Source organism: Watersipora subatra, chromosome 10, assembly GCF_963576615.1.
Source record: "Watersipora subatra chromosome 10, tzWatSuba1.1, whole genome shotgun sequence".
NCBI classification, from domain to species: Eukaryota; Metazoa; Bryozoa; class Gymnolaemata; order Cheilostomatida; family Watersiporidae; genus Watersipora; species Watersipora subatra.
The window spans coordinates 38,413,752-38,433,517 of NC_088717.1; the positions used below are offsets into that span (position 1 = coordinate 38,413,752).

General features: G+C 35.9%; 1 protein-coding gene across 2 annotated transcripts in view; it reads right to left on the bottom strand.

The window, feature by feature from the left end:
• Positions 1–19,766, bottom strand: part of LOC137405851 (DNA repair protein RAD50.L-like) — a 108,471-nt gene that overhangs the window by 32,543 nt on the left and 56,162 nt on the right. Inside the window, exons 8-19 of one of the 2 annotated variants that reach the window (XM_068092277.1) lie at positions 19,674–19,742; positions 17,566–17,716; positions 15,270–15,350; positions 13,255–13,433; positions 11,854–12,030; positions 11,301–11,507; positions 10,263–10,375; positions 9,564–9,662; positions 7,649–7,828; positions 5,389–5,514; positions 4,810–4,960; positions 1,538–1,651 (exon numbers count right to left, since the gene is read on the bottom strand). In XM_068092277.1, the coding sequence (XP_067948378.1) occupies positions 1,538–1,651; positions 4,810–4,960; positions 5,389–5,514; positions 7,649–7,828; positions 9,564–9,662; positions 10,263–10,375; positions 11,301–11,507; positions 11,854–12,030; positions 13,255–13,433; positions 15,270–15,350; positions 17,566–17,716; positions 19,674–19,742 (1,647 nt within the window). The remainder of the gene's footprint in view (positions 1–1,537; positions 1,652–4,809; positions 4,961–5,388; positions 5,515–7,648; positions 7,829–9,563; positions 9,663–10,262; positions 10,376–11,300; positions 11,508–11,853; positions 12,031–13,254; positions 13,434–15,269; positions 15,351–17,565; positions 17,717–19,673; positions 19,743–19,766) is intronic. The other variant, XM_068092278.1, reaches the window with a different exon arrangement.

Consider the following 19,766-nt stretch of genomic DNA (forward strand, 5'->3'; position numbering starts at 1 on the left):
TTCAAAACTTGTTGATGTCTAAACAACAGAACAATGTAAATAAATATACCGTAAAATCTCTAATTGAATGCTACCTCTATTTGAACACCACCTCTATTTGAACACCACCTCTATTTGAACACCACCTCTATTTGAACACCACCTCTATTTGAACACCACCTCCATTTGGACACCACCTCTATTTGACATTATTTGATTTTTACGGACCCATAATATCAAGTGATCAATAGAAAAGTGTCCATAAAAGCATATTAATACTGAATCGTTTACATCAATAACAATTAATTTTCTCGTAGTCCAATTTCAAAGCTTTTCATTTTTTTCATTAAAACTTGAAAAGCCACACCATAGAAATTATTAATGAAAATAATCAATAACAGTCTCAGGCTAATATTAGTTCCTTGTTTAACTCAGTCTTGATACTTTGGAGTACATGTAGTGTATATAAAAACAGTTTACATTTATGATGGTACAATGGTTACTTTTAGCGAGCAAAACTTTTACGGGTTGCACTTGTGCTAAATACAACGCGTAACAGAATTGCTTTGCTAATATCGACTAGTTCAACAGTGCAGAGAAAAGGTTGAGGTCAGAAAACATGGGACAATCAGAAGATCTTCGTTCCATCAAAAGGAACAATCAGAATGCAGCTAACAGAGCAATATTTTTGTTTTATAAACGTTAATTTTTGTTTCTGCATGTAATATCAGTATGGTTCATTTATGTCACTTGTTCATTAATATATACATTTGTAGCATTTGATCGATTACCATTATGTAACTTATAAATTTGCATATTTATAGCATATTATGTATGAGTATCCTTACGGCTATCTTAACACAGCTTACAATGGATCGACGCTCATAACTCCACTTCTATTGCACATAAAAAGCTAGTTTTGGCTGCAAACTGTAGCAAGCATTAAAGAGTGCAATGAGCTTTTGTTCAACATTGTTAAATATAGATATAAAATAAAAATATACCTTCAAATTTAGAATGAAATGAAAAATTGAAAGCTTTAGCAAATTGCAAAGCAAGACACAGGCTATAATATCATCGCAGATTAATGGCAAGGACGCAGATTAATGGCAAGCAATAGATAACAACTGGTAGAGATATCTCTCAGCTTTTAAATGCATATTTTATTTAGATATCTTCGACAAATTAGAGATAAATTAGCAGATGTATTGTATCCGAAAGGTTAAAATCGGAAAGAGGACAAAATATAAGGGAAATTTGCTTCGCCCGAAAAAGGGCTATATTTATCTTCCCAAAATTCTGATGAGCCATTTAAAAAATACAATGCCAGCCTATATTTGAACGCAAATGCCAATTGGCCGCCACTAGAGAAAAAGGGGTTAAAAATAGAGCGCCATGGCGTTCAATTAGAGGTTTTACTGTGGCGTTCAATTAGAGGTTTTACTGTGGCGTTCAATTAGAGGTTTTACTGTGGCGTTCAATTAGAGGTTTTACTGTGTCGTTCAATTAGAGGTTTTACGTTAGTTTGATGAAAAAGAGACTAAGGCTGTTGAAGCACCTGCTGTCGCTGTGGAACCAGATGTTGAAGCTTCTCTTGCTTGCTCTGCAAGCTTATGAGCTCCCGTTCACTGCTCTCCATCCTAGCGGGTAATCCTTCAACATGCCGACTCAGCTGCATGACAATGAATACAGATGAAGAGATGAACAAACCAAATGAACAAGACTACTCCTCCAAAAAAATGACATCATTGAACGCCCTGATATATGTGAATTCCATTTTCCTAATATACTTCTCTCTGCCTTGTCTAATGGATCTCCATGCACTATACCTAACATAGATGCAGTTGCATTCACTTTAAATATTTTCTTAGGCTCTTATTGTAAAAAACAATATGCATACGAAACATATATACATTATACATAAATATACATATTGATAGGAAATGCATTTAAAATGGTTAATAACATCAATGATATACAGCACCCACAAGGATAAGTGACGAGCATCATGTGGGCGGGACTTAATGATCGAGCTCTGTTGGTATGAACCCGAACACAGCACCCGAACAAACAAATATGCTGAATAAAGTCCCTTGTAAATTTACAAATATTATGAGCAATAGTAGTTATTTTACAGATCTGTTAGTTTCATTTTGTTTTAAAATTAATATAGTTGTCCAATATTGTCACCGTTATGATCAGTCAGTTGCCATTCACGATATTAACAGTCGCAATCGTAAAATAGCCCGAATTCAGTTTTATATTTAGATTTTGGGTATGAAAACTACACTCCACAGCTTTGCCTGCTATCTCATCTTATTGGCCAGATAAAACAATGTGACAACGATGAAAGACTTTGTCACTTTATCTTAAGGGGTGGCAAAATATTAATCAAAAACTAGGAAAAAAAGGCCGTTGTTCTTGTGATTTTGAGTAAATTATCGTTAACTTTAAAGGTTGACTTGCAACAAAATTCACATTACAGTGATTTAGTATCAAAAGATTCACCATGTCTTACTCTGATGTGTTGTAGGTGCCAAATATGTGGAAATGTGATTACAAGCTCTTAAACGCTCAAAAACAAAAAGCCGCCATAGATTGGAATCTCTTTATTTCGATGATGTAGCCGATGATTGAAAGGCCAATAAAAAGCTCAATATAAAACTTATCATAGTACTAGCTTATGAGAAACACTTCGGGTTTTACCAAAGACCCCGTATCAAATATAGATGCTCGCTACTTTACAGTTTTGTTTCGGCTTGGTCTAATAGGCAAGTCGTAATCTGATCATGTGACCCAATACTTTGCAAATAATTTTTGCAGCACTTTTCGATTATCACAGGTGACCAACAGGCTCGTCATGATTATCAGACAATGATATGTACTCCTTCGAGGTAAGGTTAAAAAGTTAAATGAATTTTTACGGTAAGTTATAAGATATCACTGCTAAAATTGACAGCATTACGATGACGATAAAACAGACGCGTAAGAACAATAGACATGGTTTTATTGAATGCGTGAAGTATATTTGTGAACAGATTTCGACGAATAAGGTTGCATGAAAGTGTAAACAGAAACCATCTCTCACAAATGCATCACATTTGAGCCATTTTGGAAAGAGAATCCAAACTACGGCGGTCTCGCGTGGCTGCGATTAATTGTTCGTTTTTGAGCTTTTAAGAGCTTGTAATCACATTTCCACATATTTGGCACCTACAACACAACAGAGTAAGACATGGTGAATCTTATGATGCCAAATAACTGTAATGTGAATTTTGTTGCAAGTCAACCTTCAAGCATATACTACGACATCTACCCATTTCAAAATTAGTAAAAGTAGATAATTTGAAATATTTTATTTTCCATGGATCCATTTTTGGTTAGGTGTTACACCTACAATGTAGAAATTCAAGGTTAGCTATTGTGAATTGCGGGGCCTACTGACTGAATGAACTAATGTCACGATAACAGCGAGTCGTGTTTTCCAAAACCTAGCAAGGGAATGCGACCGCCTCGCGGGAAATGTGTTAGCTCCGAAACCCAGGCTAGCACAATCCTATCAGAGCACGATCATTAAACCCAGCCCATATGATAGCCGTCGCCTATCCTTGGGGGCTGTATATCATCGATAAAATAGAAGATATTTTTTGAAATATTTGAAGAGCACACACATAGCACATGTTTAAATTAAAAAATTCTTACGAACTTGCATGTGAATAAACCTCTGGCGACTTAAATAAAGGATTGTTATTGTTGAAAAAAGTAATGCTGATTGCTAAAGAGCTGGCAGTTGCTAAGGAAGCTGGCAGTTGCTAAGGAAGCTGACAGTTGCTAAGGAGGCTGACAGTTGCTAAGGAAGCTGACAGTTGCTAAGGAAGCTGACAGTTGCTAAGGAAGCTGACAGTTGCTAAGGAAGCTGACAGTTGCTAAGGAAGCTGACAGTTGCTAAGGAAGCTGACAGTTGCTAAGCAAGCTGACAGTTGCTAAGCAAGCTGACAGTTGCTAAGGAAGCTTACAGTTGTTAAGGAAGCTGACAGTTGCTAAGGAAGCTGACAGTTGCTAGGGAAGCTGACAGTTGCTAAGGAAACTGGCAGTTGCTAAGGAAACTGGCAGTTGCTAAGGAAACTGACATTGCTAAGGAAGCTGGCAAATGCTAAGGAAGCTATCAGTTGCTAAGGAATCTGGCAGTTGCTAAGGAAGCTGGCAGTTGCTAAGGAAACTAGCTAATATGGCGAATAAGAATTATTAAAAGGCCCTCTACACTCAATGCTATTACATAAGTTAGGGTCATACATAAGTTAGATAATTTAGTGCTCAATTTAATTAAAAAAAAAAATTTGTTAATTCAATTGTTAATGCAAGTTAATGAGCCCAAAATTAATTTATGCAATTATTAATGAAACATTAAACTACCAATCAAGTATTAATCTAACTGCAATACTTTCATTGCCCCAACCATAAGTTAGGCAAAGGTGTTTCATTGAACCATCTGGCCTTTGGCAGTGATTTAGCAAGCACATGTTTCTGTTAGAGTTGGCACTAAAATATAATAACGGTTTTGAGAACCGAGAATAAAGATAAATTTTTAAAAATTTAAAACAGGCTTGAACTTAAAATAGCCTTGAAAGCAATATATTAAACATTGACTAACTTATCGCAAGTATTCAGTATACAGAGCGAGCGCATACATGAAAAAGCATACAATTGTAGGTAGGGATGCTTGCACTGTGTAGACACTCGAATATCAAGTGCCTTAAAAAATCAGGGTAGCTATGGCTTTATAAGTTGGTATCTAGAAAATATGAGACAGCACAAAGGAAATGCTGTCACCTCGGCAGCGAGCTCATCAACTTCCTCTTCTTCTGAAAACTGCCTCTTACATAGAGGACACTTCTGTTCAGCCTTGGGCCGAGATGTGTCTGTTAGTATCCGATGATATCTGGCGAACATCTCCTTGACACCATGTAGGAGGCCCCGATTACTAAAATTATGACAGCTAAGTTCATTTCCCAACTCAACATACAAATTAAAAGATGACGATGACAATGATGACGATTTAAAGATGACGATCTATGTTTGACACAATAAAAACATAATAGGAGACTAAGTAGAAGGCTAGCTAAATGAAATGCCAAAAATCATAGCAGAAAACTCAATGCAGAAGTCATATTAAATAAATATTAAAATATAAAACTTTGAACCAAACACTTGTGACATATTGCGTATGAACTTTAAACAACTGTCATATTTGATGTAATATTGCGAGCCTTTGTGTCATCGTCCTAGAACACTTTGTTGAAGCTCACTCAGAATGACTCTATACAGAATGACTACGAATTCTATTATTAGTAACAAAAATGTCTATGTTAAAGTAGGTCAAGTCACACATAGCCTAAGAAACTGACTCACTCTTGGGCAGCAGCTATTTGATCAACCATCTCCGCCTGCGTATCCTCAAACTTGTCTATATCACACACCTCACTTATCTTCTTCTTTATGTTGCTTATGTTAGTCTCAGTAGTGTTCAGCGTCTCTCTTCAAACAGTCATGGATACCATGATATAGGTCTGTTATACTTGAGAAGTCATGGATACCATGATATAGGTCTGTTATACTTGAGAAGTCATGGATACCATGATATAGGTCTGTTATACTTGAGAAGTCATGGATACCATGATATAGGTCTGTTATACTTGAGAAGTCATGGATACCATGATATAGGTTTGTTATACTTGAGAAGTCATGGATACCATGATATAGGTTTGTTATACTTGAGAAGTCATGGATACCATGATATAGGTCTGTTATACTTGAGAAGTCATGGATACCATGATATAGGTCTGTTATACTTGAGAAGTCATGGATACCATGATATAGGTCCGTTATACTTGAGAAGTCAATGATACCATGATATAGGTCTGTTATACTTGAGAAGTCAATGATACCATGATATAGGTCTGTTATACTTGAGAAGTCATGGATACCATGATATAGGTCTGTTATACTTGAGAAGTCATGGATACCATGATATAGGTCTGTTATACTTGAGAAGTCATGGATACCATGATATAGGTTTGTTATACTTGAGAACCAATGGATACCAACCAATATATAGGTCTGTTATACTTGAGAAGTCATGGATACCATGATATAGGTCTGTTATACTTGAGAAGTCATGGATACCATGATATAGGTCTGTTATACTTGAGAAGTCAATGATACCATGATATAGGTCTGTTATACTTGAGAAGTCAATGATACCATGATATAGGTCTGTTATACTTGAGAAGTCATGGATACCATGATATAGGTCTGTTATACTTGAGAAGTCATGGATACCATGATATAGGTTTGTTATACTTGAGAACCAATGGATACCATGATATAGGTCTGTTATACTTGAGAACCAATGGATACCATGATATAGGTTTGTTATACTTGAGAACCAATGGATACCAATATATAGGTCTGTTATACTTGAGAACCTAATTTCTACACATAAAAGAGCTTTAAAACATCATAATTCAACCTTCCAAGATACTAAGCTATAAAATGAGGAGTAATCTTCTCTACATTTATACATTAGATATGATGTAGAAGACAAAGTCTTTCATCAGAGTCAAGATAGCTTAATGATAAGATTATGACATACTAACACAACCCTTCATGGCTTATACCGAATAAAGTAAGCGTTCAATAAAGAAGTTTAAACCTTTTTGAAATTCATTACCAGTTAGCCATAATTACCACCCAAATAGGGAGGTGATTAGCTCTCTCTATTAGAATCATAAATGAAGTGCATTAAATGGATTGGACACTGAATAATTTGTTTAGGAAATTGACAAGTCATCCAGTTAAATATGGCTGCCCTTTCACAGCTGAGCTCATTTTCTTGGATCAAATCTTTGGAGGACCAATTTATTTTCAAAGTTTCCCCTCTATAAGTTAATTAAAGTTTGAAAAAAATTATCGATATGTTTTATATTCACTATTGTGGTCATAACACAAAAATGGTTTGTTTGATGTTCATGAACTCGCAATAAGGATTGATCAGCAACAAATTTTCTACAAAATGATATTAATAATGACTTGATCACATCAATATTCATGAATTCGTTGTTGTCGCCATGATTTTAGTGACAGTATGCATGAGAAGATCGACCATCAGAATAATCAGAACTACATCCTGATTGGCTGATTCAAAGTCATCTGACGCACTGTCTCAGATTTGTCCAAAAGGTAGTTTACAATCTGATCTAAAGAGTTTTAAATGTTTAGATGGATGATTAGAATACTCTTCACGAGCAGCGTATGACACCATTGTTAGGGAGTGTTAAACTTCGTTTTCCAACCAGAGGATTTTTCAATTTTTTCTTAAAACTTTGAATGTAACGATCAAAACAAGTAGGCAACTTTATCAGTCTAATACGCTTGGTTTCAAATAGTCTCTTGTTTGACTCCGTCTCATGCTCTGACATATATAAAACTGTTTTTAAACAAATGCTGACATTGGCGCCAATGTTGCTCTGCTCGTGAACAGGTGCAAAATATAGGCAACATACATGTCACTACGCCGGGCAAAGGGTTAAACTGTCATGACCATATAAGGACTACTAATTCAAGCCCTCCTAGGACCATAGCTTGGCACACACTTATATTATTAGCTCACGTTTTTGCAGTAAGTTTCATGTCAAGAGAATGTAAGTCCATATTTCGCTCATTCAGCTGTGCAGTCATCCCCTTAATCTCCTCAGACATCAGACTGGCAATGTCATCAACCCTCCGTTTGAGGTTAGAGGTTGGAAACTCTCCAAAGTTTTCCAAAACGGTTTCCTCAACCCTCTGCCTTCTACAACAAACAACGAAGCTGTAGGGCCTTTACTTTTTCAAATTCTTTACTAAGATACATGGCCTGCCGATGTTAAGGTTTAAATGGAAACTGTTCCATGATTAGCTTGTAACAACTATAAAGTTAGGTGTTCATTAGTCCATTGGCAGAACTCCGCTAAAAACTGACTCGGAGGATCATTCAGGAGAAAAACTGGCCATCACCAGACCAGAAACTTGCAAGACATCAGTCTGAGCCGAGCTAATCGGTAAAGCTGGTCATTTATGTTACGACAAAGCTTGTACAAAAACTAGTCTAAACTAATAGCAAGATATCAGATATGAAACCAGTCCAAGAACTAATAATAGCAAACACAACTTCTCTACATTCTGCATCACAAAAAAATAATTAAATAGAGTGTATATTTTTCTTTTTCCAGAGTATCTAAGGAACTGATAGAATTAATGGAGTATACCGCCTAATCGAATCAAATCGTGGAACCAAATAAAATGATTGGTCAAGTTGATTGAGATGTGATCCGCTATTCAAACCCAATCATCCACAAATTTCATGAATGACTGTTGCTGTTAACTATGTTAATTAACAGTAATAATGACAGTATCAATGACTATTACTGTTAATTATTTTGTTAATTATTATTATTCATTTTGCTGTTACTCATTATGGAGGAAACCATATATCATAGGCAAAAATAAACTATCAAAACTATATAATAAATTTGATATATTTCGCAACTTTTCAAAAAAGCTAGCCATCCAATCATATACGTATATATCCAATAATAAAAAAGTGAAGATAACTCCTATTCAGATCTGAAGCAAATACTATAAGATCAATTTGTCTGTTTCAACACATGAAAACCGGATTCTATAGGCTAGGCCACAGCTTTCAAGTTGGAGTTGCACATAAAATCTGCAGCTAATATGAAAAGTCTAAAATGCACGTGGTAATTTATGTGATGAGATTTGATGTGATTCCATTTACATGAATACAAAACCAAAGCCATACAGTTAAGCAATTAAGCGAGAGATTTCATATACCTAATTGTATCACATGAATCCAAGCAACATAGCAACAATATAACTACTTTCACATAGCTGCAGTATAGGCAATAGGAAAATTTGTGCTACCTGCAGCTGATTGGTTAAAATACTTCAACTAGGATACGGTAGATACCGTACTTTTCGGACTATAAACTGCACCCATATATAAGCCACATCTGCTTTATTTTTCAAAAAAAGATAATAAAACAATACATAGGTCGCACCTTAATATAGGCCGCAAAACTCAGGACGGTGCTTTTTAACACTGCGGTAACTTCGCTGATGAAAACGGAACAGTGCCTAACGGCACTGTTTCGTTTTCAACAGCGATGTTACCGCACTAACCGTATTAACCGACGCTTTTTAACCTAGTGCCTAACGGAACAGTACCATTGGGCATTGTTTTGTATAATCTTTCACCGCTAGAGGCACACTGACCGGAGAATCTGGTTAATGCGCCCTAGCAGTGATAGAAAAAGCCACAGAATAGCCGCACCCTTATATAAGCCGCATGGCTCAAATCATCAGAAAAAAGTAGCGGCTAATAGTCCGAAAAGTACGGTACTTATGCAATTTTCAGCACAATTCAATCTGATGCAGGTGTAAAATACATAAGGATAACAGGCTATAGTACCTCGTAGGACACCAAATTAAGGTTTAAAATAGCCCAATGGTACTGAAAGAATACCTACAAAGTTGCAAGTTGATCTAACTTTTCCTTCTTTGAGTCTTTGAGCATGTCCAGACTCGTCCTCTCCTTCATGAGTGAGTTGGCAGTAGATAACTCTTCCCTAAAATCATCAGTCATGACATTAAACATAAACAACATGGCAGCTTTCTACGTGAAGCTCATAAAGCTAAGAGCGAACAGGAATTCGCAAAAGAATACAAAAGACTAAAACATATTTTACATTAGGGGTGAGCTAAATGTTGGAGAGTTTTTTGTCAATGACTTGATAATTTTATTTTTTGGAGTCTAAATTCTGCTAAATCAAATTAATACTAGATTTGACTGTTTTATTTCATTTATGAGATTGGCTAACTATTGACGTTGATCAATAGAATTCAGAACTCACACGAGGCGGGCTAGTGAGCCGTAACATATGAAAAACAAATGGGAACTAGTGTAATGATGAAAGAGATAAAAATTGCAGTCCATTGGTAGTTGATAGACAAATACCTTCAGGCACCCTTGGGGGTTCTACTTACGATGTTACACAAGAGATTTCAGTTGCAGATTAGTTATCTCTTGGCGTAAGTAAACCCATTCACAGAACTAAAAGAAATAAGTCTATATAAAGATGGTTTGGCTGCTTAGATAAAGGTTTTGAAGGTGACAGGAGAGTAGATATCGGTGAGTAGAATATAACCAAGCTAAGCTAGTAACTGACTTTAGCTGGGTGAGTCGCTCTCTCATAGAATCTCTTTCCTTCTGCAGCTGTTGTAGCGTTGTCTGTGAGGCAGCGGCATCCATTGAACTCAAATGGCGCTCCAACTCCTTTTCCTAAATAAACAAGATAATCTTTAAAGGTTTACTTGATTCCAACCTACGGCATTTTCGTGATGGCTGCGATTAACTGTTCGTTTTTGAGCTTTTAAGAGCTTGTAATCATATTTCCACATATTTTGCACCTACAACACAGTAAAGTAAGACATGGTGAATCTTTTGATACCAAATAACTGTAATGTGAATTTTGTTGCAAGTCAACCTTTAACCGTTTTCTGTGTTATCTTTAATTTGTATCAGCAATATGATACTCTATGCCTCTACATGCCTGTATTATCTTTGTACCATTCAATGTATTATACTCTATCTATATGCCTGTATTATCTTTGTACCATTCAATGTATTATACTCTATCTATATGCCTGTATTATCTTTGTACCATCCAGTGTATTATACTCTATCTATATGCCTGTATTATCTTTGTACCATCCAGTGTATTATACTCTATCTATATGCCTGTATTATCTTTGTACCATTCAGTGTATTATACTCTATCTATATGCCTGTATTATCTTTGTACCATTCAGTGTATTATACTCTATCTATATGCCTGTATTATCTTTGTACCATTTAGCGGTATAACACTACAGGTAATATAGTATATCAGACTATAGTATACATACTAGTGTAACATACTATATAATTCATATTATATTTGTAACCCCAAGGTGTTATATAGTGATGTGCAGAGCAGAGCAGCAAGCAAAGCAGCAAAACTTAAAAGGAGCTTGCTAGCCTGCCAAACATCAAACTGACAGCTGGATGGACAAACAGAATTTGTTGAACTGAGGCTAACTGCTTATTCCGGTTAACACATCAGTCTAATATGAGGAGAAAGTCTTCACAGCACAGGTCCCGTGTATAAATCCTCACAAAATATAAAACACTCCTCACAGCATAAAAATCAAGCCTCATTTCTTACCGTTTGATTGAGATCAAGTACGAGATTGTCGAGTCGCCCCGAGCTTGTTTCCACATCTCCGAGCTGTAGATTCAGCTTCCTTACTTCAGCCTTGTTATTCCCTAGCCGTTCTCTCTTCATCTTGCAAGTTGTTTCCAGCTCACTCTTTCGCTTGCGCGCATCATCGAGCTTCTTCTGGATCTCTTGCTCCTTTAGCTCAAACTCCGCCTGATCAAGGAGACGCAAACATCAATCAATAAAAATACAACGACAACAAAACAACGAGTCTCTAGCTTTAACCGTCACAGGAATGCACATGTGAATTCGCACATGCACATAGTATGTTGATTACCGTGACTTCCTTTCAGCTACAAAGATTCATTGAAATAGCATCAACAATAAATCACAATGTTTAGGATGTAAGAGAGCTCCCACAATGTTCTAAAAAACATCAAACACCAACAAGCATAGCTAGAGATCATACGGGTTAATAATGCATGGGTGCACAACTCTCGAGTTGTTTGTACTATGTCCTTTAGAGACAAATGAGAAGACTGTGTGGCTATCTTATCACCTTTTCATCCTTGATACTATCTGACATTCTCGTCTCCTTCTCCCCAATCAGCTTGTTGAACTTCTCTAGGCGACCATCAGTGAGATCAGCGAGAATAGATTTGACTCCTGGCAGCTCATAGTCTCTCACCAACTCTTTCACAAAACCGTCCCTTTTAGATATATTACTCTGCTGACCCTATAATGAAATACATGTAAACTTTAGTTTTTTGTGGAAGGATGTTATAAGCTACAATTAAAACATGAGCATGGCTCAGGTATTTTATCTATATATAAAATCTTGGTGTTTGTCTTTTTGTTAAACCATATGTCCATTTATTGCAATTAAAATCTAACAATGAAAAATTTGCGCAGCACTAGTTTGATTTTGGGACCTCCAGGTCTAGAGGTGGCGAACTGAACCATTAACTGACGCAGAAAACTATGAATTAATTTTGTAAATAGTCATTACATTGGTTAAGATACTCCCAAGCGCCTGCTTGGGGTTAATAACTAGCACCGTTGATCATACGCGAAACGATTGCTAAGCAGGCCCATAACACAGGTATTGTTTTAAGAAAGATTTTATTAAAGATCTACCTTTCCAAGTAAATTACTCAAATTCAATCCGTAAATATTGTATTACCCATGCAACGCCGGGCATTCTGCTAATGAGCCTATAAATTGCAAATCGCAAAGGTTACATAACTCCGGTAATAGCAAATTACTAGTGGAAATTTTTGTCTGTTCAAAGTATTACAACCGTTTTATTTTATTGAATACTAATTAACTTATTCTTTCAAAATTATTTTGTGATTTTTTAAAATATTTATAAATCATTTAAAATTATATTTTACCATCATTGAAGTCAAATAGCGAACAAACGATATGATTGAAAAATGTATTTCACCCTTGCGCGAGATTCGTATAAATGGCTTCAATAAACAGGTGTTTCTTATATTTTCTAACTTTTAAATCTTTCACTAGAAATCCTTATAAATCGATTATCAATTGTTTGAACGTAACTGCACTTTGATTGCAGCTGCTGTGCCCAAATTCATTCGTTTTATCCGTAATAGGAATTAACGGAGTCTGTTTTAATGAGGGTCGACTATATGTCAGAGCTGGCACAATGCCATATAAGTACTAATACATCGGCAGGAGCTGTAACAAAGTTATGCCAACAAAGTTGGCATAACTTTGTTAAGTTTTTGTAACGAGTTAGCAAGTTCTTGTAACTAAGTTATGCCAAAGATTGCAGAGAAAACATATAGAGCTAGGTTGTAGACAGTTTAAGTAGTTAAATTGCTTTGTTTATTTTGCCAATATATAGTCTTTTGCTAACTACCTAAAACAGCTAAAATAACCTTAGGATCGACAACTATAACTCGACAAGTGTGTCCTTTGCAGTCACAGACTATACCTCTTGTTCCAGTTTGCACTTAGCATGTACACCAAGCAGCTGCTTCTCGGCATCCACCAGCTTCTCTATGCTCCTGAGGGTGTGATTAAGCTTGCCTTGCGTGTCCGTTGCCAGTTTCCCCTTTTGAGACATTTCCAGTTCAAATTCCTCCAGTGCTTTTTCCAACCCGACCTTGGAGCCTGATAAAAAAAACTAACGAGTATGAACAAACTGCTCAAAGACTGTACAATGTAAAAGTACTTCACGCCCTCATAACATTGTTTGTCAATGAGAATATATACACAATTGGAAGCGAGGATCATCCACTGTTACAATTAACAAATCACACCAAAAAATTTGAGAAAATAGCCACAAACTGAGCTTGGACAACAAAAAATGAAAGACAACGTTGAAGAGTTTAAAAAATATTGCCAAAGTCTTTTGAATGTAATGCGCAAGCCATTCACTAGTAGTACTGGAGGAATACAAGAAGAATAATAATACAGATAACAACAATAATAAGGTAATAGAGAAATAGGAATATAGGACTAATAAAGTAATGATAATATATAGTAGAGAAAATCCTGAGCTATGGTGCAAGCAGCTACACATCACACAATCCATGTACAATTCTGGCATTGCACATGCAGTGGCACCTCTACCAAAATAAGCCTCTACATAAGTTTCAGGTAACAAAACATTGCTTTGGAAAAATGTTATCTCTAGTTAGGAAAGAATTTTCAAGATATTAAAAGGTCCAGAATTTGACCGAATATAGGCTTTATGCAGCTTCAAGAAACATGTGGTTTGATGCTGCCGCCCCTAGATATCAATCAGTTAGAAAAGGTCAAAACAAGGACCTGGGAATGGATGAAATAGTCTCATTGGTTATCGACATGGGACTAGAGTAAATGACAAGATCTAAGATTTAATCCAAGGATATCTAAGATTTAATCCAATGATACAGCGGAAAGCTTAACGGAAGCGATAGAAGAGGTTGGAAAGAATGTCTCCGCTATAGCCCATATGATGTGTACGGTAGATTACATATAAATTATTATCTCTACTGAACAAATGAGAAAATCTTTAAAAATTTTAAGCTATATCTGAATTTTCAGAAAGAAATCACAAAAAAGTGTTTACAGGTTGAAGCTTGGAGTCATCACATGCGCTCACTGTGATGACGTTGGTCAGCAATATTATCCACAGATGATTCGCTATTAAAAGCTAACGTATCGTGGAACTTCGGTTCTTGAATGCTGCGGTGCTCGACCAATTCGGTTTTCGACCAGAAAAATTGAGATTTGTTCGTATTTAATCTCGAACAAAATTCGGTTCTGGACGAAACCGGAGCATGCGCATTAAAAATAAACATTCAGAACAGCTCCGGAAACAGCATGGAAACAATCGTTAACAATGGAAAAGCAAGTAACACTTAATAAATCCTTTACAAAAAGGAAGGAACCATCTGGGATGACATCCCTCGACCAAAAAGATTTACTAGGGAGACAACTCTTCCAGTCGAGTTACCCTCAATTGTTTTGAAGGAGAATTGTCTTTCAAAGATGTGGAGTGAACATGCAATTACTGTTTATATATTCTTTTTCACGCAATTTTTGATGCAACTGATCTGTTTTATTTTTCGCTGTTTCATTATCAATTTCTGCAATTTTTGGTATTGTATCTTAACCTAAATGTTTTTGATGTTTTAAGAGCAAAACATACGAAATGTTTACTTTTTGTTTTCTGTTTTCGTAATCATTGATATAAAATATTTTATTAAAAGAAAACACGATCTATATCTATCCGTTTTTATTTATAGTATGTAGTATACAGCTCAGTTTATGGTGTAAAATGTTAAAAAAAATACTTTACCGAAGTTGTTATCTTGGCTTGGAATAGATTAAAATTTACATACAATAATTCTAATTGGAACAACTGTTTCGGATTTCGAACAACTCAGTTTTCGAACCTTCCGGAACGGATTGTGGTTGAGAACCGAGGTTCCACTGTACATACAAAAAATCGTTTCTCACCATTGAATAAACTTCCTTTTAGACTATCTTTGATCTCTTCAGCATCTTTTCTCAACAGATCACGGCTGTGTTTCTTTCTCACTAAAACATTAGACGCTTTAACGGTTCCTGACAAAAATTACAACTCCTACCATCAAGAAATGTTAGTATCATCAGCAACCTACATGTAGCAATAGTAACAGCCACTAAACTACAACAATCAGAACACCAATTGATGTGAAATCTCTTTGGGCAGCAGTCATTAGGCAGATGCGCAGAAAAATGTGACACATCCTAGTTGTTACGCATATACATCCTTTTCAGAAAAATTCTTCTTCTATGGTGGTTACTCTGGACATACATAACCCTTGGAATATGACCAGTAAACAAAAACCAACTACATAATCTAGCCTATTAGTCTACATAGTCTATGGCCATTCATGATAGTTTGAAAAGATGCCTCAACAGTTAATGACTAACTGATACAGCAAAATACAAACAAGGACCATACAATGCTCAGAGTTGAAAGACCTTTGGTGTTTAAAATGAATGCGCACCATTGCGCCTGTGATAATAATTAGAAATAACAAGTTGCTATAATGCATACTATTTGTCACTAAAATACTGCTAAAAATTCTGTTTTGAGCTGAATTTGTCTTTTTGAATAGATATATGAGCATATTTGTGAAGTTGTAAAACTTGGTTGGTAAGAGAACCAATTTTATAAAAAAGTGAAACAAAGATGATAGAAATGTATGATTTAAACATTAAATCAAACGTTAAAAAAATCTGTTTTTACTGATCATTATTTTAAACTCCTTTGTACCTATAATTGAAGTTGTTACAACTTAATTTCTACATAATTCTCCACAAGGCATTTGTTTTAATGCTAAATACAATTAGTTAAAAATGTGTGAATAAATTAAACAAAATATAATTAAATGAATACAAATTAGACGCACTACAATACATTCTTATAATAATATTTGCTGCAACATATGGTTTTGACTTATGAAAAGAATATTGGAATAGATTAACTTGGGTCATGTTGGAGTTTAACTGTCCAAATAAATATAAATATAATGGTACATCGATGGTGCAGTGGTATTGTGTTAACGATAAATAAACAAGATGTTCATCATTTCTGCCTCATTGCAATCATGCCCACTGAAGTGTGCTCTAAATGGGTGTAGTTAAATCAAAAATTGATTACCGCAAAACCTTATTTGAACGCCGTGGCACTGTATTTTGTAATCCTTTTCTTACAGTGGCATTGTATGAGGTGACTTTCAAATAGAGGGTGGTGTCATATTTTTTGACTAGCTTGTCAGAATTTTGGGAAGAGTAATTTAACTCTTTAACAGGCTAAGGGGCACTAATGTCGCCTATATTTTGCACTATCCTTCAGGCATAGCGACATTAAAGCCGCCGACCTCGGCATTTTTGCTAAACCATTTTTCATATATGCCCTAGTTTCAGATCGAATTAAACAAGGAACCTTTAGTAAAACATATTAGCTGGATACAGTTATTAATTATTTCGGTGGTGTCGCTTTCGAAGTTTCAAAGAAAAAGCTGTAAAGCTTTGGAGTTAGAAAACGGACTTTGGTATGCCATATGATGGCTGCTATTACGCCGTGCAGTGTCCTGAAAAACATTCTCATCGTGCATCGAAATACTGTAACGTTTTCAGGTCAGATGGAAAAGACAAGATAGAAACATCTGAAGACAATAGATCGGAAATAGACCTTAGTGGCTTCGAATCAGAGTGTAGTGCCGAAAATTATGACGATTGATCTTCTCAGGTACACCGTCACTAAAACCATGGAACCATGACAGGAACCACGAAAGAATCAATTGTTATTGATGAAACTGAGTCATTTTTAGTATTATTTTGTAGATGCTTTCCTGCTGATCAATTTCTATTATGACTTTGTGAATATCAAAGAATGTCAAGGTGGTGCTGTATTTTAACCCTTTTTCTATAGTGGCGTTCTAATAGAGGTGGCGTTCAAATAAAGGTGGCATCCAAATAGAAGTTTTATCGTATATATTATTTTGCTAGAACATTTTTGGCTAAAACATTTTTGATAACTATTTGTAGTGGCTTTCAATCTTTCGATATATAGACTGCAGGCTTGTTGTATTGACACGTAAGGTCAAGGTAGCACAATTTGAATATTTTAGTTTCCAACATAGAGAAAAGCAAGGTGTGAAAAAGCATTAACACTCGATGTTGTACTAAGCCATTATGAGAAAGGACATGTAAAAGAAACAACAGATAAACATTGGGAGTTGTCCTAACTTTTTAGACTAACCGAGTTCAACCGTAACATCAGTTATCTTCTGCAACTCCTTCGCAATCTGCTCAAGCTTCCCTTCGATTGGTTTTATATCCTCCTCCACTCTCAAGCTATTTTCTGTCGCTTTGTTCAACTCCCTTTCAGCACGCTCCTTTTTCTCCTTTACCTAGACAAATATGAATACATACTATTGCATCTATTTGTGAACACAGCGGCTCCAGAAAGTGGATATGACAATTTGATAGCTGAGTAATTGAAAAAGATGACAATATTGCTGAATGCAATAGTTACTAGACTTAACCTGCTCTATATATCTGAAGTCCAATACTACTAGATTATATCTTAATAGAAAAAATGGTGGCTCAGAAGTGTGCAGCAGACAGTGAAAGAAGAACAGAGCATGAATGCCCATGCAGCCGCCATAGATAAGTTATTAACTGCATTTCACTTGGTTGTTGTGAAAAGACAACAACATGCGAATGATGAGGCGCCTGACTGGCACACCAAACCTCTCCATATTACTACCACCAACAAGTTTTTGAGGTTGGTGACCTCTACCAGACATACCTGAACATGTCGAACAAAGGTGACCTAAACACCAATACAGAGCACACAAGCAAGCGCTCCCTGCTAAGCAACTTCAAACAAAGATCTATCACACTAGAAATGATTCTAGAAGCAGACAGTGCAAGGACGCAACAGAGAACATCTAACAAATCATAAGTGGATGAAAGTAGATAGCTGAAAATGCATACACTCAGCAGCATTATCATGTCACAGGTATAGTATACAAAAGTCTATGGCCTCAATGAACCGCAACACTGACGGGACGCTCGAAGGTCAATGAGACCATGATAAGATCCTCTACAACTTCTACATCCAGACTGACAAGTATGTCTTGACAAACTAGCCAGATATTGTAGCAGAGGACGAGGAGAGCAAGAGGGCTACTATAGGTAATAGATATAGCAATACCTAATGACTATAACATAGCCAGCAAAAAATAGAAAAAAGTAAAAAATATCTCTCTTTTGGGAAGGAGATTAAAGCATGCCTAGATGTAAGCAGAACTGTAATGCCAGTAGTCACCGGAGCATTGGGTGCAATAACTCCTGTACATCAAACATGGTTTGCCCAAGTACGGGTAACGATCAACACAGGTGATTTGCAGAATACGATTAAAGGTTTACATGAAACAAAATTCACATCACAGTTATTTGTTATCTAAAGGTTCACCATGTCTTACTCTGCTGGTTGTAGGTGCAAAATATGTAGAAATGTGATTGCAGGTTCTTAAAAGCTAAAAAACAAACAGACACTCAGACAGAAAATCAGAACACCCACTGCCAAATTAAAATATGGCAGTCGGTGTACTGACTACGACGAAAATGCCCATTACTATTCGTCGAACTTCATCCCACTACGCCTGAAAAAGATATACAATGCTCGCTAGTGTTATTCGTTATAAGTTATAGTAAAAACCAATTCAAAAACAGATAGGCTATACAATTTCAGCCCATGACAATGTTGAACTTTAGTAAAATTCGTTCTAAAACTTAGCTTGTGCTTAGTAGGTGTATAGTAAGCTAAATTCATTTGAGCTAAATTCAACATTTATGTTATATGCCTGTTCTGACGGTAAGAACTCCACACACTACGCACTGCAAGTAGTACATTGTAATGTTACATTTTCTTGCAGATCATAACCCTTAAATGAACCTAAGTTGCTGTAGATAACTACAGCACCACAATTACATTTAAACAGCTTTACAGTTGTATTTATTTCCTAATGCTCCTAATTTATTTGAACTGCACAAAACACTTTTCTCATCACTTGAAGTTTAAAAGCGAGAATGGTAATTGTGGTTATAGGTTAAACAAAAATAAATTTTCTGTGCAAACTTTTTCATAACCCGGGCAACGCCACGTATTCACCTAGTAATATCAGAAAAGTATTGGTTTTATGTATGCATTCAACACATTATGATACCATTACGCATGACAAAGCTTTGTAGATAATGTGACGCAGAAAATGCATGTAATATCAAGCGTACAATATCGAAAGCGTTGTTCATAATATAGTATACATTGTGAAACATGAGAGGGACAATGGGGATTTATACCTGCTCAGCTGTGTCCTTATTCAACCGAGCCGTATCCAGTTGCGCTTGCTGTACCTTCAGATCCTGCCCCTACGATGATAATCAGATGTAAAC